The sequence below is a fragment of the Pipra filicauda genome, unplaced genomic scaffold, assembly GCF_003945595.2.
Source record: "Pipra filicauda isolate LSUMZ 115617 unplaced genomic scaffold, ASM394559v2 scaffold4_size7858003_pilon, whole genome shotgun sequence".
NCBI classification, from domain to species: Eukaryota; Metazoa; Chordata; class Aves; order Passeriformes; family Pipridae; genus Pipra; species Pipra filicauda.
The window spans coordinates 2,097,620-2,123,040 of NW_024104643.1; the positions used below are offsets into that span (position 1 = coordinate 2,097,620).

The following is a 25,421-nucleotide window of genomic DNA, read 5'->3' on the forward strand; positions in this document are numbered from 1 at the left end:
AGGATTAGGACTTTATGGTAAACATGGGACAGAATATTCATAGTATAAATAAATCACTATTAAGAAGCATATTAGGAAAGTGCAGTGGTGCCAACACAAACTAAAAATAATTTTATACTTACCATTTGAGAGTGGCTCCGGGGACAGCCATTGATATCTTCAACCTTTTCATTTGCTAAACAAAAACAGTGAGAAGAAAAGCAGAAGTAAACAATGAGATAAAACTTTCCTTTCCACTCCCCTCCCCGGTCAAAAAAAAACCAACCAAAACCCAAAAAACTTAAAATGTAAAAAATCAAAACAGAAAAACCCCCCAGAACAGCAGAAAAGACACAGCAATAAAGTGCAGAGGGTTTTGTTGACACAGAGCCCCTTTCTAAGTAAAGCTCAGTCGTACAGTAAGAATACTCTTGTTAGCAGCAGTTGCTTCCACATGCCAAATCATGCAAAGGGGGAAGTGTGAAGGAGGTCGCCGCTAATTCTTCAGCCCCTGCAAAATAACTGCTGACATGAAATCTTCCACAATTGTCTTTGCAGGGTCAGGATACAGTTTCAAGGCATCCCAGAAAGTATGAGCCACTCCAACTAACAAAATGCACACATGGGAGACATATGGTTTAATGGAGCATTCATTTCTGACAATTCAAAGTGTGTAAGATACAGTTCTGGCCATTTAAAGTATGGTTAAACAGCAACTTCCAAACATGCTCACAGAAACATATTTTTTAATTAAGACATGGATGAACTACACAAATATCAGAGACATATGGACCCAGTCAAATTGTATTATTCAGGGTTCATCTTATTATTAAATATGTTCAATTTGAATTATATATTCCCCCATGCAAGGAGTCAGCTTGCAGTGCTTCCCTCAGCCCTGGTCTTACCGATGATCTGGATGATTTCTGCTAGCAGAACTCCATCTGCAATGTCCTGTTGCAAATCCTTGATCAACCGCTTGTGGCCAGATTTTGCTAGGTAGTGGTTAGCCCAGTCAGTGTAAATCTGCAGAGCAAAGGGGGAGGGCAAGGGGAAGAAGGGGAAGAAGGGAAAGAGAGGAAAGAAGACAATAAAAAGTTTTAAAACAAATGTTGGCTTGCACACCAGAACTATTTTGGATCACATTCCCATTTAAGAAGTCAGCACCAAAGGAAACAATTTTAATGTGCTTTTTTTGCCCTTTTTTTTAAAAAAAAAAACGTGCCATGCCCCACCCCCTGCTATCCTCTGTATTATTTTAACTTCAAATGATTCAGGCTGTTTCATGAGGCTTCAGACTTGCTGTGACCAAGCAAAATTCCCCTTATGAGTGTAAAGGAAACTCCTGTTGTAAATCAATCACATCTATTGCAATTCCACCTCCCACACTTCTACCTCTACACATGCCCCACCAACAATTTTCATGCTCTGGGGCTGCCTAAGAGAAAGTGATAGCAGAGAAATGTGCCTGTGTTTGGGCAAGGATTCATGAGGTTGTCACTGGCGTTCCTGCACCTGGGGATGCCTCTGTAACACTTTGCAGTAATCACTGTGCCCCACTGCGCAGGGACAGGTTGTTCGTCCACTCGCCTACAGTTCAAAGTGTTCTAATGCGCACAGAGGAGGCTGAGAGCACCAGATGCACAGTAGTCTTATCACTGGAATTAGAGTATATATATTCTGGAAATATGCTGTGTCCTTTCTCCTTCTAAAGTGGAAGGGGGAAGGATGAGTTTGAGGAGCCCCAAATACTTAGCAACAGGCAGCACAAAAATGGCAGTTATCAACAAAAGGTCGAAAAGGACCAGCTGAACATCTTCCTCCAAAATAAGTGAGGAGAGAAGAGGTGAAGAAAGAGTTTGAAGGCATTTTATAAGGCACGTATGTACACAGAGCATTTGGCAACACCTACAGCATGCACACAAGCAGAACCAGGTTCACTTAGGGTGAGATAAGAGGCACAGACATTTTCACCTCTACACTGAAGGAATAGTGCACTCCAAGAGGTGCTCACACCATCCTGGGGTGTCCCAGCATACAGAGGGAGCTCAGACTAGTGGAGATTGGCAGGAGGTGTCACACAGATGGAGGGTACCAGTGGCCCTTGGCAGCCAGCCCTGGCTCCCTTTTGCAGGGTGTTTGTGACCTCTCTCCTCACTCTAGAAAACAGGACTTGTACAGAACCTTTGACTACCATGGGATGTTGCCACTGAGAGGAAGCATATATGTATGCCAGTACCATTGTGTGAGTAAATATAACAACTAAGGGTCTTTCTCTGCTGAGAATACTGTTTGAAAAGGTTGAAACTGCACCTCTTTCATTAAAAAAAAAAAAAAAAAAAAAAAAAAAAAGAGCTTACTTTATAAACATCCTTTTATTTAACCTCATAGATCCTTGGGAGGAAGGTGTCAGAAACCCATTTTATGAACAGAAAAACAGAGGCCAAAGCCATTAACTACTTGCTTATTTTACCTAGGAAATCTGCAGTAGAGTAAGGGTGGGAAAATGGATGCAATTCCCAGAGTCTTACCCAGAGGACCATCATCCACTTTTCACCCCTCAAAAGTATAACCACCTAGTCCATGTTCCCCTGCTAAGGACTCCTTTGCTACGTGAGAACCTTTGTCACAGATTTTCTCCCTCTTTCTTGAAAGAGAGAAAATTTTAACCTGTTTGGTCTATCTGATTTCTTCCCCTATTCCTGCAGATAGATCACTGGCTGATTTGCCACAGCTTTGACAGCTTTAGAACTTCAGATAAGTCCACAGAATTAAACTGTGGAAGTGGATTCAGCTCCCCCATAGTCAAAGGATGCTGCTATTCAGTGGGGTCCTTAATTTCCCTGATGCACCCAGAAGTCCACTTCAGTCACCTGATTGATATTCTTTTTTCCCTATTACAAGTGAGTGACATAAAAGGCTCCATTAAAATGTTTTATTAAAGCCAACTAACTGTAGCTGCGAAAGTGTTTCTTCAACTATATAACCATATATAATGAATTCTAATGTGGGGTCTCTAAAGATTGTAAAAACACATATTTAGTACAATATGAAATCATGATGATAAAGATGCATACCACACCCATAGCATCATATATTCCCTACTACTGGTATTTCGGCTTCAGTCATTCTATTAAAGTAATGTCTCAAAAATACTCTCTGACCTATTACTATAAGCAGAACTATTTTCTGTATTCCAATGAAACTGATCCACTGGAACATACAGATTTTAATTCCACTAGTATTATTTTAGGTTAGTTTCACATTACGAATAAAAATACTTTAGTAGGCATTTCCTTTTTCATTTGTCACACCCTCACATAATTGGGTGTATCAGTCCTAATTCTGACTACAATTTGAACTATCCTCTCACTAAGCAGACAAGGAAATTTCATTGTAGCAGCTGCTATGCCAGTGTCTACTATTCAAAGAATGGGCTTCACTGAACCATCCATCCCCTTTGCAATTTTCTTTTCCCATTAATTTAAAAGTGATAAGCATAAAGAATGCAAACAGTGTTTTTTAAGCAAAGGTTGATAATCCACATAATACAAAAATTTTTCTGATGGTCAGCATTTGGATAGTCATCCAATGGTAGAAAAACAGTACTGGGTGGAGGCAGTGTTAAAAGAGTAGTTTTTTCACTTCAGAAGTATTCTTAAAAAAATAATCAAAAAGGCAAATAGTTGTTGATGGAGACAATACAGCAAACCAACACCCAGCTGGCAGTGGAATATCACATGTTAATTCCTCTCTTTCTGTAGGGAGTACCACTTGCTTCTGTTTCCCCTCCCCCCTTCCCCATAGGATGCCCTTCTCATTAATCTCATATTTCTGGGAACCCAGCTGCTCAGGAATTAGTTGTAAAAAATGAAAAGCATGTAGATATACACATGAAATTATAAAAATGTACACATCCACTATAATCTGTTTACACTAAATTTTCTGATGCAAGTATAATGAGAAATAGAGAATCTCCCTTCCAATGTAATTATGCACCTCATAAAATTTAACTCTCTGGGAAAACATAAAGCTCCAGTGTGCATTGTCATTGACAATACTCACACAGAACAGAAGATAAAGAATCAGTAACTTCACGCAGCAGTCTGCTTTTTACAGGTGCTCCCCTTCCACTGGGTGCTGAGCAGCTCTAAGGACAAGCTGTGCATGCTACCCCTCTTTTCAGAACCAGCAGTAGATCATGCCATCTTGCATTAATTGTGCAGCAATATTTCCCCAAAAACCTCTTATCTTCGATTTTTCTATGCTAAAGCTGTTTCAGAGAGGAACACAGACATGAGGGTTAGTTGTTGCGGCACTTCCTGTCCACTTTGGCACTCCAGTAGCCCTGCCCTATAGCCACACACTGGGCCGGGCTGCTCATTCACTCACTTCCTACCCAAGCTTCCTCTCCTACCACTCTGCTTTACAGGCACATCTGACACGGGAGTATTCCACTCCAATGCTAAGCTCTGACTACTGACAATATACAGGATAGCCGCTGTTATCTGTGACATGAAGGATCAGTCTCAGCAACACGATAACAGAACAAACCTGATCCTGTGTTCGCGGGATCCGAGCCCCATCCCAGCACCGGTGATTTAACAGCTTGCAACATGAAACAGGATTCAGCTGGGCAATCCGAGCTCGAGCACAGCCTGCTCATGTTAACAATGGTTTCCCCCAGCATTCCTCAACTGCTCGTCATACCAACCTTCAACAGAGTAGAGGAAATAAACTCTGATACCCAAATATAGTTAGGAACTTCACCTCGATACTTTACATGCAGCTACAAGGAGCACAGTAGAGCTGCTTGGCAGGATCTGTAATGAAGCAATACACTTCATAATGCAGTATCTTACTGAAGTGAAAAAGAGAGAGGATCTCACAGGTTACTGCCTTTCTTAGAAAATGCTTTAATCATAAGCCATGTAATTATACATCAGGCAGTGCTATAATGCATCCTCTTTAAAACTAAAACAGAAATGCTACCACCCACAATCAATGCCAAGTGGGAAATGTCAGGTGGGTTTCAGAAGTGCAGGCAGCCTATTGCAATAATAACACATGACGCTTTGTCACTATCTTCCACTAAATCAGCTCAACATGCTTTCCAGGCATAAATGAGATCACCTCTTCTATTTATTATTTCTGTAGACATAGGGAAACTGAGGCATAAAGGCTGCTTTTTGATGTGGCTCACTCAAGGGCAAACAGAGATGGGAATACAACCCAGATATTCTGAGTTAAAATCTTTTCTTCTATAAGCTTTTCTATCAGGTAATTTTATAAAAAGGCTTGGTGGGAAAATGCATATTCCGGGAATCAGGACCCTTCCAGATATTTTTGTTTGTTTGCTGTGGAATATGGAGCCTCAGCTCTGAAAATGGTCTCCTGTTGCTATCGAGAAGACGGCTTTCCATTCTTAGAGTATGCCTGTGTCACTCACTCATGTACCAATGCTGCTACTTAGGGAGAATACCAGTTGCTGCCAAGTGAGTTATACTAAGACCTTATGACAGATTTCCATGCCATTTAGGAGCATAGGTTATATTTGAAAAATATTAAAATATTTGTCCACTATAGTGTCCTTCCTAGATATGTGGAATAAACAGATAGTATCCAGTTCTCATCACATGTCCTTTAAAATACTCTGTAGGAGATGACTGAATCCTCATTTATTAGCAAGGAAGAATTGAAATGCTGTCCACCAGCACTCACTCTCGTGCTCTCTTCTGTGCACAATGTCACCTTAATACCTTTGGAGGTTGGGAGGCTTTTTAAGAACCCCATTTCCCAAAAAGAATCTGTAGGCAACAGCAAGGTTCCCACAGATTTTTCTTTACTCTTCATCTTGTGGCAAACAAGTGTTGGAGAAATGGAAGAAAAAACTATATATTACCAAAGAAAACAAATGTTGCTAGCAGTATACCAGGGTTACAATATTTCACATCAATACACAATACTACTTTTTGGCATAGCAGGAGTTTGTCTTTTATCCTATGTTTGGATTATATGAATACATTTCACAATTCCTTTTTTTTCCTTACAAAAAAAAGAAATAAAAGAAAATGGAACTATTAAATAGGCCCAAGACTAGAATTTTAACAGTCAGCCAAAGTGGAAATATGGCATAGTTAACCCAATAAAAGTGCTACATGACTTTCTAGTGTACTGTATTTACTCTGCATAAAGTGTTGCCATTGGAGACAACTGATAGTTGATAGCAGCTAGAGCTTTTCACCCACAGACACCTGTTCAAATTGTGCTTGAAGAAAAAGAGATTGATGAGTTGTTTCTGTTGTTCTCTAGTATGCTACAAAATGGCCTGCAAAGGCTGCATATCTAGTTCCTACAAGGTTTTCCAGTGTTTGGCCTACCCTGGATGCTTAATACCCAATAGAGCCTACATAACAGTCCCAGAGTCCCTGATGAAGAGGATTTGCCAAAGGAGAGGGCATGACCACAACTCTATGTCAACATAGCTATTCTTGGTTAATAAATTGTGGGTAGCAAAGCACATGTTGGAGTGTCCCTGAAGCTGTTTGTATTTATAAAGAGCTGGGCAACACATTGAGTAGTGTTAGAATAGGGTGAGAAAATCAGATTGCAATGAGATGCCTTTCTCCTTCCTACTGCCTATATATTAAGGAAAACTCAAATGGAAGGCAGGATCTGACCTTTTAAATATTTTCTTATTGAAGGTTATGCTGCTGGGATGCAAAAGAATAATTTATTAGCTTCAGTCCTCCACTTAGCAAGGAAAAAGGCTATCCTGGAAAACAATGGTTCACATTTAAACTGCCATAAGCGACAGATCAAGCATTCAATTTATGTCTTGATTTAATCGACTATAGAAAACACACTGTAACTCATTTGCTATGAAGTAAAGCTAGGGTCTGGGGGGTGGCACTTTCCATAACATTAAGCAAATTACACAAGAAAGAAAAATATTTACACAATTAAAAATATATAGCCAGAAAATGAAACTGGAATGACTTAATTTATAGGCAAGATGGAAGCTAATGCACTTCATTTAACAAAATGAAATAAGTATTAAATGACATTCCACAAATCCTGTTTCTGAATCCCACTGAGCAAATGAGAACAATTATGAGTTAAGGAATAGAAACCACTTAGAGGGATACATGCCAATTAACCAAAATGTCAGAATCCCTGTAGTACAATTCTATTTTGTAAATAGCAGCATGTATCCATCAACACTACTCAGTAATTTACAGATAAAAACACAATTAAACAAAACTCCACTAATCCCAGCTAAGAAAATTAGTAGAAACAATACTCTTCAGCAGTCACTGGCAAGCTTTAGATGACTTACTGAACTTTAAGGAGGCTGTTTTATATTTCCAAGTTTCACTTACAGCTTGTGATCTAATCACTGAAGAAACAATACTGACTTACTGTGTTCCTTTTCCACTCATTTATTCCAAAATCCCAATTCAGAATTAATTGAACACGTGTATTTGAGGCCAATATTCACCAATGGCATAAGGTCAAGACTTTTGATGCTTCTGTGCCAGATGAAAGGTAACAGTATGAGTTTCTTTGAGTGTATATTTGTGTGTATTTGCATGTAAAGTTAGCTGAGTAATTTGTATATTGTCCAGCTAAAAATCCAACTCTTTACAGAATAAAATAACTTGTTCACCCTTTGTAAAGAATCATACCAATTTGCTTTACAGTTTAATCATATAGTTTTATTGGCTTCCTACACCCACTCTTCAGTTCTGTGCAATGGCAATAAAATACCACAGGAAGGAGCCAGATATTCATCCTTCAGCTTCAGGGACCCCAACCAGACAGCTGCTTCTCTTCAGGCTTGTGCTGCAGGGAAGCAATACTTTTCAAAAGAGCAATACCATCACGGTTATCAACATTGTCCTTGAGCTTCCTGAATTATCAGGAGACAATACTAAGTAACACCTACACAAAGTGATCCTCCAAAGGAGTCAACCTTGACACTCTCTGTTATAAATACTCCATATATTTGTCTGTACAACTTTGGAACTATTTCTTAGATATACTTTTTTTTGTATCTTTAAAGTACATTTCAGCACCCATTTGGTGAAAGTACAATAAAATACGGGAGCTATTATTCAATGTAGTTTTTATGTAAAACTAATATCTTAGTTAATTTTATTAGAGTGAGGAAGACCAGGATGCCCTGGGGGGCATAAGTGTTACACCTAGAGACACCACTCAGAAGGTATCTTACCACTTTAGTTCAGATAAGGAATGTGATTCTTAATGTGATCCTACCACTTGGGCTCTATCAAAGATCCTCTTCACGTAAAAAGAAAGACAGAGATGTGCTTCAAGAGCATGAATGCGCTCCATTCACTAACCAGAATTTAGTCCATGTAACAAACTAAGTAATTCTCCATCCCCAAAATGTGTACCTTAGATGCTGGCTCCTAAGTACCAAACTTGACTTTTCCTACAGAGCAACCCTTTCTGCTAATGTTGGCATAAATGTGTTCCAGAAGTGAGGGGGTAAGGAGTATGTGATAAAAAGAGCTGATGACTGTCCTGTGTGGTGAGACACACAGAGATGCTTCTGTAAGATGATGTGATGCTATAGTAGTGACAGATATAAGAGGAGCACATGCTTTGTCTTGATAGTAGTGATGTGTGAAGAAAGTAATTTGATTAAAAGCACAATACCTGAATTCTCTAATACAATTAAATGAACTGAAACATATGAAAATCCCTCTATCTCCTGTAGGTGCACCCACACCTGAACATCATCCAAGCCTGCCCAAAGCTTGAAGCATGGCTCTCTGTGATAAACAGAACTCTCTCTGACTAAACAGAACTCCTGCAGAAGAAACAGCTGATTTAGGAAGGAGCACCTTTTACTATCCAAAGGAAGAAGGATAAAAAGAAAGGCATGTTTTTACTTGTCTGGGCATCCAGGATAGCAATGGTGACACTCCATACCAGAGGCCCCACTCCATTCCCTTGAATGAAACTTCCTATGCTCTAAACTTGTATGAATTCTACTTCTCATAAATGTCTTATCACTTCCAGGATAAGTTTCATGATCAGTCCTGTGTTCACTTGAATGAAGAAACCCACAGTAAGCAGAGTTAAATTTTCTGCAAAGGGAAAAATGAACTGAATTTGCACAGGTTTCCTTTGCAGTTCACCAATATCACAGCAACACAGATGAATGGAGAAAAGACTTCTACAATCTCAGACCTGACTACAAAGTATGAAGTAATTCGGAGAACAAAAGCATCATTACTTTGTTGATTTATTTTTGTTCACAAGCAAAAAGCCACTCTTGGTATCAAACAGACCATTCCTGGATTGAGTCAACACCTGCCTTTGTAAATCAGCAATGGGGCTCCTTACATGGAGCTGAGACACTGTGACACTACTCCAGATTTTCCATCAAAGCTCATTTTTAGGATTTATAACAGGGAGATTCTTTCCACACTGCAATTTGGCATTAAAGAACTTGGCCTGGGGATCAAAATAACCCTCTTCGCCAGCACTTCTTTTTAAGTGTGGAAAGGCAAATTTCTGATATATAAAGATGCAAAAATATTAAGACATACATTTCTTCTTTTCTTGTGAGAAAACAGTAGCAAATAAGACTGTAAGACTGCAACTAACTTTAAATATAAAGTCTTCAGGAATTTTTGAGGCTTAGAGACTAATTTGAATTGTCTGTTTTCTTCTCATGTGGGAAAATAGCTCTGAAAATCAAACTAACCAAAATACACTGTTTGCTTTCTGAGTTACATATTTTATAACAAGACATTTTAACTCTAGCTTAATTTTTCTCTGGGCTTTGATGTTTAAAAGTTGTTTGTCACAAACTCTATGATTTTAATAGTGATAAATGTCTTGCACACATTCAGCACACCACTGAGGTGCTAAAGGTCACACAAAACTATTAAGTAAATAGGTTAATGATTTCAAGTGTAAGTAATCTGAGCCTTTTCTCACTGTTATTAATCTGTTAAAACAGGTCTTCTTGGTGAATGTGAGTATAGTAATGGTCATGTGTGTGCAACCATTTTGCCTTTTGCTACCCGGCTGAAGCTTAGGAAAATTAAATTATGCTTACACAGATGACAGCCTACACATATACTTCTTCAGATCAAGAAATGTAAAACAGTGTTTCAGGACTTGGAAGACTAAGGACACAGCTCAGTACAACAGGAATACCACTTCAGGACATTTCCTTTTTTCCTTTGATCCCCTTTGAAAGCGCTGCCCATAATAAGGACCTGCCCATTCTGATTATAATAATTCTTAAATTTACAATCATCCAGCACAATAAATTTTATGCATGAAGTAAGTTTTGTCAGTCAATATTCTTAAACAACAAAGAGAAGGTAATAATCTTATCATAGCTTTGACAATATTAAAGTTTTCATCCCAAACGAGATTCACTATTATAATCTCTCTCATTTCTTAATGAAAGATGTGTCTCACATACATCTTCTGTAACACAACCGAATTTAGAAGGATCTTACAATGGAAAGAAAAAGGTTCTAGATTCCTACTAAAAATGTTCTAAACACCCTTCCTTTCTATTATAAAAGGTGCCTAAACACCTCTAGTGAAGGCTTTGGCTGCACTTCACATGAGAAGAGGTAGTGTCTCAAGGAGGGAGGTCCTTTTGATCTGGGGAATCTCCTTCACTGTTCAATGTCCCATGCAAACCTCCCAACAGATATCCAAACTTTTGGTTCTTCTACACACTTCTTTAGGACTACAGCACCCCCCAAAATAATACATGAATAATTACATGAATATGCGATTCATGACTCAAAATTTTTTCAGCCATGATTTACCTCTGAAAAAAATGAAAACCCATTCTTTTATGAGACAAAACAGTGCTTTCGTGTTTGAGGTCTGTTCTCTGGGTCCTCACAACTGGCTGTACACAGGGCACCCACTGCCCTCTTCCTCAAGGGACTGCTCTCCACACCCCACAAGTCCTCACTCACTGTCCTATGTTTCCTTTTAAAATACACATTCTGGTGATACACTGTCTCTTGGATAACAGACTAGAAATGAAGGATAAGGATTGACTAACTCACTTGAAAGGGTCATTGCCTTTAAATTTAGTTAAATCCATATCTTCTACCTCCCACAGAGTCACCCCTTGGGACTAAAGGCTTCTGTAAAGGATTAGGAAGGAGATACTCTCATTGTGGCCACACCACTACACAGAAAATAATTCAAGATTTGGGAAGTTGTGAGCAGGAAGCAGATGAGGAAGAAAGGAAGTCACTGAAAACACAAACAAATAACTTTGCTGGCTAGAGATTATAGCATTCATTTTGGACAGAGGTGGTTGTTGTCCAGCCTTTTCTTCCAAGAGCCTTTCTGTGTTTTGTCCCACTAATGTAAGAAATAGAAATGATCCAGTAAAAGGAGCATCATATCTCCTCTCAAATGAATCTCTAATCCAGTCACCTACCACCTTGTGTCCCATCTCATGTAAGGCTCAGTTGTTTTCTTGGACTGTGGTGCTGCACCGCACTAATGACACCACTAGCTCCTCAGGTAACGCTGAGAAGGCTGGCACTCCACGACAGTCCACACAGCTGTTTAATCGCTCAGAGGCGTGTGGAGTATTATTTTGGGGAATTCTCTACTTTTTTAGAACAAGAAAAACTGGTTTTTTCCAACCTTTCTCATTAACCTTCTAACTCCCTGATAAACTAGGAATAAAGATAACTTGTTAGCACTTCTTTTTATTTTTTTTTAACAGGAAATATTTATTGCTGATGAATAATGAATATTTCATTCTGAAACACTGGGTTGTTTGGCTGGGTTTTTTTCCAGCTCTAATTTCTCTTATAGTAGGCAGGTGCTTATTTCACCTGCCCTTTAAATAAATCTGGCTGGTATGATGCTTGAGTCTGTGAAGCCAATGCAGCTTCTGAGCATTCTCAGAAGTACGATTTCATGTCTGTACAAATCCTTAATGCAAAAAACTGGAATGGCTATGGATGGAATACAAATGGTGCCAAAATAGACAGCTGCTGAGTGGGAGTTCTGAGGATGAGAATGATGGATATAGGCACCTAAAATGCAAGTAAGGTAGGTCATAGAAACATAATTTCTTCGGGGGAGGAGGGAAGGTCATATTTCAGGAGTTACTGTACAAAGGATATCCTTTGTTAAAAGTCCAACCATTTCCTACATTATTTAGTGCATAACGTAAGTATGGAATAGAAGAGTCCTTAAAACAAGTTTTTCCTTAAATTCTTTAAATTTAATGTTGTTCCTAAAGGCTTCTGACAACAGAGGATTGCCTTTTTTTAATGATACTTACTGAATGTAATTTTGATATAAATGTAAGGGGAAATGCTTTGGAGGAACTTCCTGAAAACATAAAGAACCCTAATGCATTTTTAATATTTTATTTTAAAGAATTTATGCATTTGGGAACTTCAAGTTGTAGTGGAAAGTGAAGTTTGAAATTTTATGAAACTGATGTACCTCTAGAGTTGTGTAGTTCCACAGAAAGGCTTCTCAAACATTGCACCAGATGGCTTTGTTCTTACCTTCTCTGGGCAGCTTCATGTTACTTCACTATCAGGAATAAAATTCCATACTTCATCAATGCTTCATTTTATGTTACTGTCATTATCTTATTACAGGTTATAATGGTATTGGCATTATCTGCCTAATAATTATTCCTGAATCCAAGCAGTAAAACTCTTTTAAGCTCTGATCTATAGTCTGCTGAACCACTTAAGTTTCATCTGTGTCTCTTAGTCTGAAAAAGATATTCCATACATTAAAGAAGAATGAAAGTGGGCAAATGGCTTCTCTAGTCTGTGGTTTTGTAGTAAAACAATCCCAGCTCAGCTGGATAGATTAAATGCATTGCTCCAAAATATTATATACCCCCTTATTGTGTAAATGAATGTACTGCATTCCTTCAACTTCAAATCCGCGGAAGCATTCTGTTACAAACAGCTATTTACACCACAGTGCAAAACAGGTGACTGTGGTACATGTCAAACAAGCTTGCAGGATTTAGATACCCAAGGAACACTGTAAAATGTCTGAAAATACTGCAGTAAAATACATACTCTAGCAAACAAATGATAAAGGGTCTTGTATTGTAAGCCATTAAAAAATATTACATCCTAAAAATGGTATTTAAAATGCTCATAATAATATTCAGTGGTACAATACAGTCCTGTAAGTAATTATCTTAAGGACAATATATTTCAATTAATCGTGTTAGCATGCTCCAAATTCTAATCACACAGCAGCCACAGAGGGCAGATACACAGATACAGAGGGCACATGACAATACTGCATAATCAGCCTTGCAATTATGTTCAACCACAAAACTGCCCACAGAAAAGGGAACCCATCTGAATGCACCTGATGTGAAGCAAAGATTATTTAAAAACAATAGCATGTAAATATATTTGCATGTTGTCCATTCTTTGCAAAATAAAGGTTTACAAATTTATTGGGCATTCTTCTCCTCACAAAGGAGTTAAAACACATTAATCTGTTTTCAGCTGGATATTTCATTAAAATTTCTGGGGTTTGGCATCTTCCTACCTGTACCACAAGAAAGCAGAAATAGCTCCACTGAAGACGACATATAAACAAAAGAATTGTTACATTTAGGATAAGAAGTAGGGCCTGGAGCTAAACAAACAAACAAACCAACCAACCACATCCCCCCTTGGCACTACTGCATAAATTGAAATGTTCATCACAGCTTATTGCAAGCTTATGGTACTAATGAGTATCTGAGGCTCCGTCTTGTTTGCAGATACTTAAAAAGCTGGCCTGTTTCTACATTGGATCAATTGCTTCACTAATGCTATTCAAAACTTTGCTCTGCCCTAATCCTTTTTCATGTGGAATTAGGTGGAATGAACCACTTTCCCTAACACTGTCATCTTTGCCAGGCATCAAAATCAATTCAAGGCAGGCAGACAAAGCCCTGCGCTCCCAGAAGCACAGTAAAATTTGAGAAGGGAGCTCCTGGGACAGGGGGTGGCACTGAGGCCACAGGGTGAATCTGGGGAAGCACTGAGGCACAGGATGTGTGTGACTAATCATGGTGGGGAAAGAATGTCACCTCCTGCCCCCACATCATGCGAGTCACTCATCCCAGAGCTCAATGGCACAGAGGATGCAGGAGAGCATTAACAGTGGGGACTTACACAGGAAGAGACCTATGGAAAAGCAGACCCGCATCCAACAATGGCACATACTCCTAACTCAGTTTTGTGACTTCTGCTGCTCTGATACCTCAGTGGCTCAGAGCACTCAAGGCACCAATTAACTGCAATGGAATATATCAAAAGAATATACACTTTGCATAATTATGCTGTTATATTTCTGATTTTACATATTTAATTATATATGCATATTTCATTTTTTATATGCATATTCCATATCAGTTTGTTTGGTATGGAAATAAATATGGCTAATCACTGAAAGTCAGTAGTATTTAGGAACAAGATATTTTCTTCCAAAAGGCAAGCATCTAGCCTGAGGTGAGCATCTAGGCTCCATCAGCAGTCTGTACCCAGAGAAACAGGAAACTATGAAGCAGTTTAACCCAAGCAGGAACCTAATAAAAGAAGAATGAACTCCCCTTTGAAGATGCCCTTCAAAAACCAGGAAAGCAACCTAGAGGACTAGTTTAAATTAAATTCCTAATTTTCACAGGACAAAAACTAGTGAGACTAATCCCACCTGTAGTGCACCACTGTCTTTAAACTCAAATTTTGTGATTGACTGGAGGCATCTGGCTACATATGTATAGGTGGAATAGGAGGATCTATAGAAAAACTGCACAGCAGATACTGTTCCTCACACTTTTACTTTTAGTGAAATCTGTGCTAATATATCTGTTGTTTTCTACTGGGACAAGACTGAACGGAGTACATCTGTTCTGTTTTGAATTGTTCCTGCAGAGGGACAGTAGGAATTTGCAAAGCAGGAGCTCACAGAGATGCAATTATTCCAGGAGGGCCACACTCCTGTAATGTGGATAAATATCTCACTATCTCCCTGTCTTCTTTTTGTTCTTCTACCTGCATAAACAAAAAGCATCCCAGGCCTGGCACATATATTGCTTCAAACAAGATGGTCGCACATTCAAATAAGTGTACACATATTTAGTAGAAACTGATGGTTAGGAACAAAAATATAGGAAAAAATGTCAAGATCAAGAACAATATTGTGGCAAGAGCTCTGTTTGGGGGTTTATCACACTGAAGAAGTTGATGTGGGGAGAGAAGTAAGAATGTATATCTAAGTAGATGTCTAATAACTTAATAGAGCATAGAAATGCAGTCAACCACTTCTAGCAAATTCAGTTTATTCCATCTATGGAAATAAAAACTAGATATGAGAAATAAAGTGACTGCAGTAACTTACTCTAGAGCTACCCATCCTTTAAATATAAAAATATAAACATGTCAAGTACTATTAATACATTCATACAACATACACAGAACATATACAGATGAACACAATAAATTGCTTTCATTCTCCTCTGATCCTAAGCCAGCTCTATATCAGGCCAATATTTTGACATTAATTAATGTAGCCTTAAAAATGCTTCCCCTTGTGCCACCTGCCTAAACCGTCCTGTAGTTCTCACAAATGAAGGGGCTGAAGCTATCCCCAGTCACAGCAACTCTACCTCACCTTCCAGCAGTCATGGTTCCCCATGGCCAACTAGACTGACTGTCCTCCCCAGGACCCTCACTGAGTGGCAACCACCTTATCTGGTGCTAGTGCTGCTCTTAATCCTGCCAAATCTGACCAAAACTGTATATATCATTACTCATCAGTGCAATAAACTGTGATCTATTCAATATCAATGCCAACTTTTTGAACAAATCAATAATTTACTGAAAAAATTGTTGCCAGCTTTGTTTCCTAGAACACTTGTTTCCAGGCACACATTTTATTTACACAAGGAAAAATTGCAATGAGCATTTCAAAATTACAACCTTTGGAGACAAACAGGAACCGTGGTGTTCTTGCTGCATGTTTGTTACATTGTGTACAAGAAAACTGCACACAATTTGTGGTTGCTTCTTAAAAGAGTCACTCAAATGTCTAAATGAGAGAGAAAAATGGAAGGAATACGATAAAAGCCACTGCTACGCAGCATCTTAGGGTACTATGGGAGTGGTGCATTTTTCATTACTTGGATTTTTGGCAGAAAGAATCTGGAAAGGTTTCTTTGGTAAAATCTGGATTCCATATATAATTTCAGTTACAGGGTGTTTCACATGGGGCAAGAACTATACGAGATATACTCACAGCCAAGGAGGAATAGGCTGTGTCGACATCCACTTATGCTGACCACTAAAGTGTTTCAGATTGAAGGAAAGAATGGCACTACTATCCCAAGACACACCAAGAGGTAACTTTCTGCTGACTTTTTTTGACGTGCAGTTGTAACCCTTTTACGACCCTCAATTTCCTTTTCAAAACAGTGGCATCCTCTGTACAGCAGCAATCCCAGTTGCTGCCACACTCTCATTCTCCTGACTGTCCCCACATTCTCATTCACTATTGCTTCCAGGGCACTTTTGGTCAAGTCATTTTGTACTTCAGAGTCATAGGTGGTTACAAAATTTTATTAACTCTAAATGGATTCTTTCAAGAGAAGCTTTACATAAAAACAATATGTGGCACCTATAACCAAGCCAGACCATAGCGTATTCTAAACAAGTGCCTTAAGCCAACATGTATTTGCCCTTCCAACTTAAACAATCCAGAGTATAATTCATGATACCCTATTAAAAAAACTATTTTATTTTAGATATGAAACATTACTTTTTGCATCACATCACAATCAAGTATAAAACAAGATAACCAACTTTGTTCCACAAGGTACGTAAATGGCATATGAATAAATCTATTCCCAAACCTCCCACAACATACTACAACCCAGAATCTCATTAAATATGATGTTAAAATTTAGCAGAGCTCCTGATTCTCTGCTTGGAATCTGCTTGACACTGTAGGAAGAAAATTCCTGTGGCCAAAACTTCACTGGAGTTCAAGCTGCCCAGAAAAGTGGAGAACAATAAAAATAATATTTTCAAATACATTAATAGCAATAGGCAGTATAAAAATATCATTGGCATCTTATAGGGTGAGGATGTTCACCTCACAAACAGGGTGACAAGGCAGAGGTGTTTAACACTTTCTTTGCCTCTGTCTTCAACATGGATGATGGACCAAGGGGGTGTCAGTGCCCTGAACTGGAGGACCATGACTGTGAGAATGATCAACTCCCAGTTGACCCTGAAATTATGCGACATCTGTTGCTCCAGCTGGATCCCTACAAATCTATGAGGTTTGATGGGATTCATCCCAGAATCCCCAAAGAGCTTTCTGATACCATTGCAAAACCTCTCTCAGTGATTTTTGAGCAGTCTTTACAATCCGGAGAGGTCCCAGCTGACTGGAAGCTGGTAAATGTTGTCCCAATTTTCAAGACAACCAAGAAGGCGGACCCTGGAAACTAGAGGCCTGTCAGTCTCACTTCAGCGCCTGGTAAAGTTATGGAGATTATTCTGGGAGGTGTTGAAAAACACCTGAAAGATAATGCAGTGATTGGTCACAGCCAGCATGGCTTCAGGAGAGGAAAGTCCTGCTTATCAAACCTCATTTCCTTTTATGACAAGGTAGCCCACCTAGCTGATTAAGGGAAGCCAGCTGATGTCATCTTTTTGCATTTCAGTAAAGCTTTCAACACTGTCTCCCACAGGATCCTTCTGGATAAAATGTCCAGCACACAGCTGGATAAACACATCATGTGGGGGGTGAGCAATTGTCTCGTGGATTGAGCACAGAGAGTGACAGTGAATGGGATAACATCAGACTGGTGACCTGTCACTAGTGGGGTTCCACAGGGCTCCATCTTGGTCCCTGTGCTCTTCAACATCTTTATAAATGACTTGGATGCAGGACTGGAAGGGATACTAAGCAAGTTTGCAGATGACACAAAACTGGGAGGAGCTGTTGACTCCCTCGAAGGCAGGAAGGCCCTGCAGAGAGACCTCGACAAATTAGAGGACTGGGCAATCACCAACCTTATGAAGTTCAACAAGAGGAAGTGCCGGATTGTGCACATGGGATGGGGCAATCCCAGATGTACGTACAGACTGGGGAATGAGATGCTGGAAAGTAGTGCCATGGAAAGGGACCTGGGAGTCCTGATCGGTGGCCAGTTGAATGTGACTCAGCAGTCACATTCAGCAGCCAGGAGGGCCAACTGTGTCCTGGGGGCATCAGGCAAAGCATCACCCTCCAGTCGAGGGAGGGAATTGTTCCATTCTGCTCTGATCTAGTACTGCCTCACCTTCAATATTGTGTGCAGTTTTGAGCAGCACAATAGAAGAAGGATATTAAGCTATTCAAGAAGGTTCAAAGGAGGGCAATGAAGATGGTGAAGGGCACTGAGGGGAAGCTGTATGAGGAGTGGCTGAGGTCACTTGGTCTCCTAAGCCTGGAGAAGAGGAGGATAAGGGGAGACATTGCAGCCTACAACTTCCTCATGACCTGTTCTCTGTGGTGACCAGTGACTGGACCTGAGGGAATGGCCTGAAATTCTGTCACTAAAGGTTTAGGTTGGATATTAGAAGGAGGTTCTTCACCTAGAGCCTGCTGGAACAGGCTCACGAGGGAAGTGGTCAGAGCACCAAGCCTGACAGAGTTCAAGAAGTGTTTGGACAATACCCTTCAGCACATGGTGTGACTCTTGGGGATGGTACTGTGCAGGGCCAGGAGTTGGACTCAATGATCAAGTCCCTTACAGCTGAGCATATTCTGTGATTCTGTGATTCTGTAAGTATGAATACAGAGCAACCAGAAAAAGAAAAAAACTGTCCCAAATGAGATCAGAACGTGAAGCAAGAAATCAGTCTCACACCATGTAAAATCACCTGATTTCTGATTCTGAAATATCACATAGAGTGTACATAATAGGAAACATATTTCACATTTGCATTTTGATAACAGGAATTTTACAGTCTTGCCTTATTACATTTTTAACATCAAAACAAGTAAAAACACTTTGATAATCAGTAGAAGTTAAGATTTTTAAAGTTTTCTGTTTCAGAATCTTTACTAGCTTACATTTGTAGTATCTATCAACTAACAGGGAATGATATTTTGCCATTAGGTAGAGGCAGACCCCAGTCTACTTTAGCCTTATTACTGTGATGTTATTCTATTTCTTAACATGAAAATCAGCAAATCCCTGCTGATGTGTACAACACTGTTCTGCTGGACAGTGACCTTCTATGAATTAATTTTAAATTAATCTTTCCCTATGGCAGAAATAATTTTTAATGGTAGACTGAAACTTAGTGGTTAATAAATTGGAATACATAATCCACTACCAATTATACAGAGGACTGAAATTCAGTTCTGTGTTCCTACTTATTGAGTACTCCATATATGGACTGTTACACTGATTATGCAAATGGTACAATATTAGGAAATGATGAAAATTTCCAACTCCTAAAGGGAAGTGCTGCAAACATGGAGATGAAAACCAAAACAAACAAAAATTTTAATGTCAACAATGAAACAAATAAGAAAAGAAATACTTTTGGAAAGAGTAAGAGAGGCATAAACATTGTGAAATGTTTTCCAAGGAAAAATTCCGGAAAAAAATTGTGAGAAAAACCTAAAAACTGGCTAGCTGGTCTATCAAATAAAAATCCCTTCTCAGCCTTTGAACTTGTTCACAACTCTGCCTGTTTAACTATCAAAGTAGACAGGGCATGGTGCTTGAGAGTTCCAAATACCACAGCATATTCAAATACAGAAAAAAATATCATTTTATTTTCATTGGTTATGAGAAAACATGTGCTGCACAGGTAATTACAACTGAATATGTGGCTTTTATTTTTTCACTATAGGATGGAAATTCAAAGAACTACAGCAAAGACTGAGCTAAAAATCCTGCTCTAGAAATACTAGAAATATATTATACTTTTGACCAGCACTTAACTTAGACTCATGAAACTGTAATATCATTGAAATACCCATCAATTAAAGTGAAAAAAACCTTTTGATAAAATGCATTAACCAAAACAGAAAAAAAAAATAAAAATAGCATATGTACATGGGCAAGAAAAGCAACATCTCATTCCACCCACACCATCAGTTTCAAAGTTCAGTAAGAAAACAAATCAGAACGGGGGGAGGAAACTAGGCCATTATGCCAGGAATGTGGTTTTGATGAAAAAATTAGTCCTATTTTATGCAACGACTGCATTCAAACACCTCTCATAGGAGGCCAGATGCTCGTTGAAGTAAATTAACAACATGCTGTATGTACTTTTAGTCTACTCTGCCTCTCATAGTATCAGCTATTTGTCCCAAAAGCCTCCACGCTGCATCAATCAGCTCCTGACTGGAAGAGGTTCCTCACACAACCGAGACTCAGCTTCTTAAGCAGCTGCTGCTGCTGCAAAAGCTCCTGAGCCCTTCTCATCACTAACAGCACTTTACTTTGGCAGCAGAACAACTTTAATTTAAGCGCAGGACCCATGTTCTCTGCCTGGAAACCTGTGGAACCATCTGAATGTACTCAGCTCATCCATGCTTTCCCAAGAACAGCCTGCTCCTTTTGATCATCAAGGTGTATCATTCATGTTAACTCGTGGAAGTTGAAGGCAAAGGAGAGCATGAGCTCCAATGAGAGAAGCTTGCCAGCTCAACTCAGACAGCGCCCATCAGATGCACTGAGCCAAGGCTGAGAGGAGTGGTACATAGGAGGGAGCCTACATGGCAAACAGTGCCTGGGGAAAGCTCATAGCACCCTATTTCCAAAGTAAAACTTCAGGAACCCATGCTAAAACCACTGTAAAAAGAAATAACATGGCAGAAAACCTATTTGATGCTGATTACATTTTTTCTTTTCTGCCAACCTATGCATCTTACATGGGCTTCAAATTCCTTTCTGAATATATTGCAGTGCAAATCAAATTTTAAAAATGCTGACAAAAATAAAAGCTTAGTATTTTGTCTCCCAAAGAAGAACAGGGAACAGTCCAAAGCATCTCAGCTTGTTAAGGAGAAGGAATGTGGTTAATAAAACTAAATCTCCTTTTAAAATCTGAAATTTAGATAAAAAAAAATTACCCCTGTCTTCTTGTAGCCCGCTCAATCTCTACAATTCTGCCAGAAAGCCCTTTCCTTTTGGCACCTGTTGCATTCCCCAAATGGCTCTTAAAGCCAGTGCAGCACCATTAATGAGGAGAAACACCTAGTGGGTTTCAACTGTACTGCCCCTAAAATACATTTCAAAACCAACAGCAATTGTAATGATTTAAACTATAACACTCCTCCATCCTAGAGATTCGAAAATATTCTAGAAGCAGCTAAACAAAGTACGATGTATGGTTCTAATTAAAGTTCTACAGCATTCAAGAAGTCCTACTACACTCCAGAGTCTTCAATGAAGCTTCAATAAATAAGGAATAAAAAGTATTTCTTGCTTTAGATAGCATAAGATCCACCTACAAGAGAGGACATTGTGGGTTGATAGAAAAAGACATATTTAGGAGAACACCAGACATGTGTAAGTAAGTGCAGGTATACTCAAACTGTATTTCCCTGGAAACACTCTGGAGGGGTACATATCCTATGGAGTGAATCCTAGCCTCCAGCTGTGGTATTTTCATGCTTGTCTGGTGTCCAATTACTAATCCACATGGTAAAGTGCAACACGATCTAGGAGTACTGAGCCAGATCACTGGAATGGGACCTTGCCAAGGACAGCACCATTTGGGCATGCATGGGGCACTAATATAGGTCACTAGAGTAGAAAACATTCACTGCATGTCACCAGCGCAGGGAACATCAGATTTACTTGAGGCATTATATTCAACATGTTTTAACACTCAAGTCATACAGGCTTAATCAAGACCCTATAGCTTACTTGGCCTGATTATGAGGCTGTTTTTAGTACTAGTATGATAGATATAAGAAAACTCCAAATGGTTTACATCTTATTTTCTACACAGTCCAAAGAGGCCTCCTCTTGGTCCATGTTGAGATTGAAGGAGGCTAGTTCATACATATTTTGTTGGAATTTAAATGCATAATATATTTCTAGCTAAGAGACTTCTACTTACATTTTTTTTTCTATTTCTCAGAGGAATAATCACCATGTATTCTTCAGCACATTAATCTTCTCAACTGATGTGCCCAATCTAATTCATGTTTTATCTCACTTCTTTTGGATTAAATTCCAACTGTATTTAAATGCTATTTTGCCATCTTGAGAAAAACTGTCCAGGGTTTTTCCAACCATGCTCATCATCTTTTGAAATTTCACTCTTCAAACCCTCATGTCACGAGTGGCTTGGCACTGAAAATAGCTTATTTGAAAATATTGGCAATTGAAGCCAGAAAGGGAATTGATTAACATCAGTATGTCATTTAATTAAAAATACATCTTATTTTACAGGCTGTCACCAAAAAGTAACATACTAGAATTCTACTGAACACTCCATTGAGCCAGTGCCACAAAGGCAAGGGGAAAAAGGCACAAGAACAACTGCACTCCTTCTTAAACAGTAAGCCTCCTGAAAAAGAAACTTCTGGAGGTGCTGCACTCTGAGAAAATCCTCCTCTTCCAGAGCAGTGGCTGCCTGTCCTAGATCTAAAACACCAGCTGGTACACCATCTGAGAAATCACCATTGAAGTTGTTTATCAACAACATGGAAAAAAAAAAATCAACCCTTTCTTTCTTAAATGAATTATCAGGATGAATTATTTTGTGAAGAAGAGAGCTCCAATTGCCTGGAGAATGGCTGCCTGAAATTAACTCCTTCAGAAAGAGCTAAATTCTTCCACCCATTTGTCTTTTAAAGCACATCCCTTCCCTCCAACACAGCTGTTCATCCTTGTAGTTCTTCCATACTTCTGAATTAAGCAGTGACACACTGTGACTGGTACTTTGGACTTTCTGCCAACAGAGTGAAAACTGTGATAGCAAGTACCTGCATCCTCTTTTCCTCTGGCAGGTAGAGGAGCTTTACTGAGGTGAGAAGTGGAGGTGAGGCCCTGGGCAACCAAGTGACAGAAATGTGTATAAAAAGCAGAGGAGTAAGAAAAATGCAAAACAACAAGAAAAATTAATCACATTTACTCTTCAGACAGTAGAAAAGAGCATTTAGGGAACAAAGTAAGAAAGGGCAAAAGCTATTAAATAGCCCTAGTATAAAATAACCATAAGGGAACTTTTATTTTTCTGCAACTCCTCCCTTATCCTTACAAGATCCACTCCCAGTGATGCTTCATGCAGAGAGAGTTCTGTGAGCTACCCTATTTTTACGCTATTCTGAACCACTACTCTCTACATGCAGATCCAAATGAATTCCAACAGGGCCTCAAGATCCCATTGCAAATGCACAGTTAATAAAAGAAAATGTTTGCAATACTCACACAGTGAATAAGGTTAAACGAAAGGCAAATTATTCATGACTCAGTCACAAACTTAAATGTAATAGTCAAAATATTCTGGTGTGTAAAATCAACATCTCCCTTTTCTTAGAGGAAAATAAAACCCCTCTACAAGACAGCAAGGTGGTAAAGAAAGTGTGCTCTGCTCTCAATATCTGGTATTAGAGGTTGGTCTTTATAGCAGAATGTTCTGGCCACTCACAAGTGAAGGTAATTACTACAAAAAGGGGAAGCATTTTATGATGTTTTGATCTCTATGGATGTGTGGCCAAACTTAATGAAGCGCTGGATTATTTAGTGTGTTAGTAGAGAAATAGCTGGGTGAATTAGATTCATATTTAGTTAGGAAATAGTGTCAAAACTGTGCCTGAAGCCACTGAAAAACTATCTATACAGGTTTTTTTTTTTTAATGGCATTGTTTTCCAGGCTTTTCCCTCATTAATTTTAAAAGCAACAAGACCAAAAGAATGCTACAAAGCCTAGCAAGGACTTTAATCTGATGTTCAGAAAAATCTACTCATCCTTTTTGTTTGATTGCAGAATGTTCTTATCACCTTAGTGGAGAAAATCAATTGCCTGCATAAAGAAAGGTCCTGTAATGGACAAGTGAGGAGGAGCAACACCTAGGAGCAGGGACAAGGGCATTTCCCAGAGCGGTGGTGCTGGTTTAGCAAACTGGAAGGCTTCCAAGTCCTATGCTGCTCAGGTGACAGTGGTCAGGCACCAAGGGGAGCCATAGATACTGCCACCCATGTCTTTTGTGCCTCAGACAGCCTTCTTGCTTCCTTTTCCACTCCTGGTATGGCCCACATGTAAAGGGCTAAAGTCAACATTACAACCTAGTTCTCACCTGTGGCAATTCTTCCGACTTCTCATCCAAGTTTCAAGTCTGTACCTGCTTCTTTTCTTACCCATTTCTTTAGACCCAGGTTTCCCCCAAACTCTGTTTCCCTTCTCAGCACAGCTCCAAACTACAACCCCTTCATTATTTCATTGATGCCATTTCCCCCAAACACCACCCAGGCCTGAGGAAGATAAATCCTGTTCCTCAGGGCAGAGCCCTAATTTTCTCAGTGACCACATCTAATGTCACAGAGACTTCTGACTGCCAGGAAAAGCAAGCCCAAGAACTGGAGCATGTTCAGTACAGGTATTATTACAGGTGGTTTATTATCTAATCTCCAAGTTTAGAAAGCTTGTGCAAACTGAGACTTTTCAATGGTCACATCTTGTTCAAATTTCAGAAGATTTTTCACAGGGAAGGAGTGAAAAGCACTTTGCTCACCCTCCAGTATTCTCTTGCCAAATCTGAAGACTCTGCTTCAAAATAGAGGTGTCATAGCTTCATAGTGAAATGTCATAAGACTCGCCTTATTTTATCCAGCATCACGGTGCCTGTCTCCATTTCATCTTCATTCTTGAAAATAAATTAAATATAATTTGATTGCTATTCTCCTAAAACTTCTGCTTGAAGTCAACACCTGCCTTAAAAGTATTAGCCCATATATTTAGAGTTGTCAAGCCTATAAACAGTTGAAAGCAAGGCCTTGTGATGAACAGAGATGATTCACCACTGTTATATCTTCTAATATATCTGGGAAATTGGCACTGACTTTCACTGAGCCCTAGATTCTAGGTCCCTAAATCACTTTGAAAATTTGCTCACAAGCTTTCCTTCAGCTTTATTTCTCTTTGAAGGTTTCAGGGCATATAAAGGGAATGTCAACTATCTCATCACTGCAAAGAAAGATGTCACCTCCCGGGCCTGACTTCTAACTGCAGTGTATGTATCATCTGCTGTTATAAAACTTCTGCCAGAAAAATACATGGAATCAGAATTAAAATCCACAGCATACGAATTGTCCAGTGTACTAATTAGCTGGCTGGAAGGAGGAACACTAATAAATAAGCCCTAGAGTTAGAAGCCAGATGTGGCAGAAGGGCCCTGCA

The 25,421-nt window shown here is 39.2% G+C and overlaps 1 protein-coding gene across 7 annotated transcripts in view; it reads right to left on the reverse strand.

The window, feature by feature from the left end:
* Positions 1–25,421, reverse strand: part of NAV3 (neuron navigator 3) — a 534,722-nt gene that overhangs the window by 182,566 nt on the left and 326,735 nt on the right. For all 7 annotated transcript variants that reach the window (XM_027747750.2, XM_027747746.2, XM_039386754.1 and 4 more), the window contains 2 exons: positions 888–1,005; positions 123–175 (listed from right to left, as the gene is read on the reverse strand). In XM_027747750.2, coding sequence (XP_027603551.1) covers positions 123–175; positions 888–1,005 — 171 coding nt within the window. The remainder of the gene's footprint in view (positions 1–122; positions 176–887; positions 1,006–25,421) is intronic.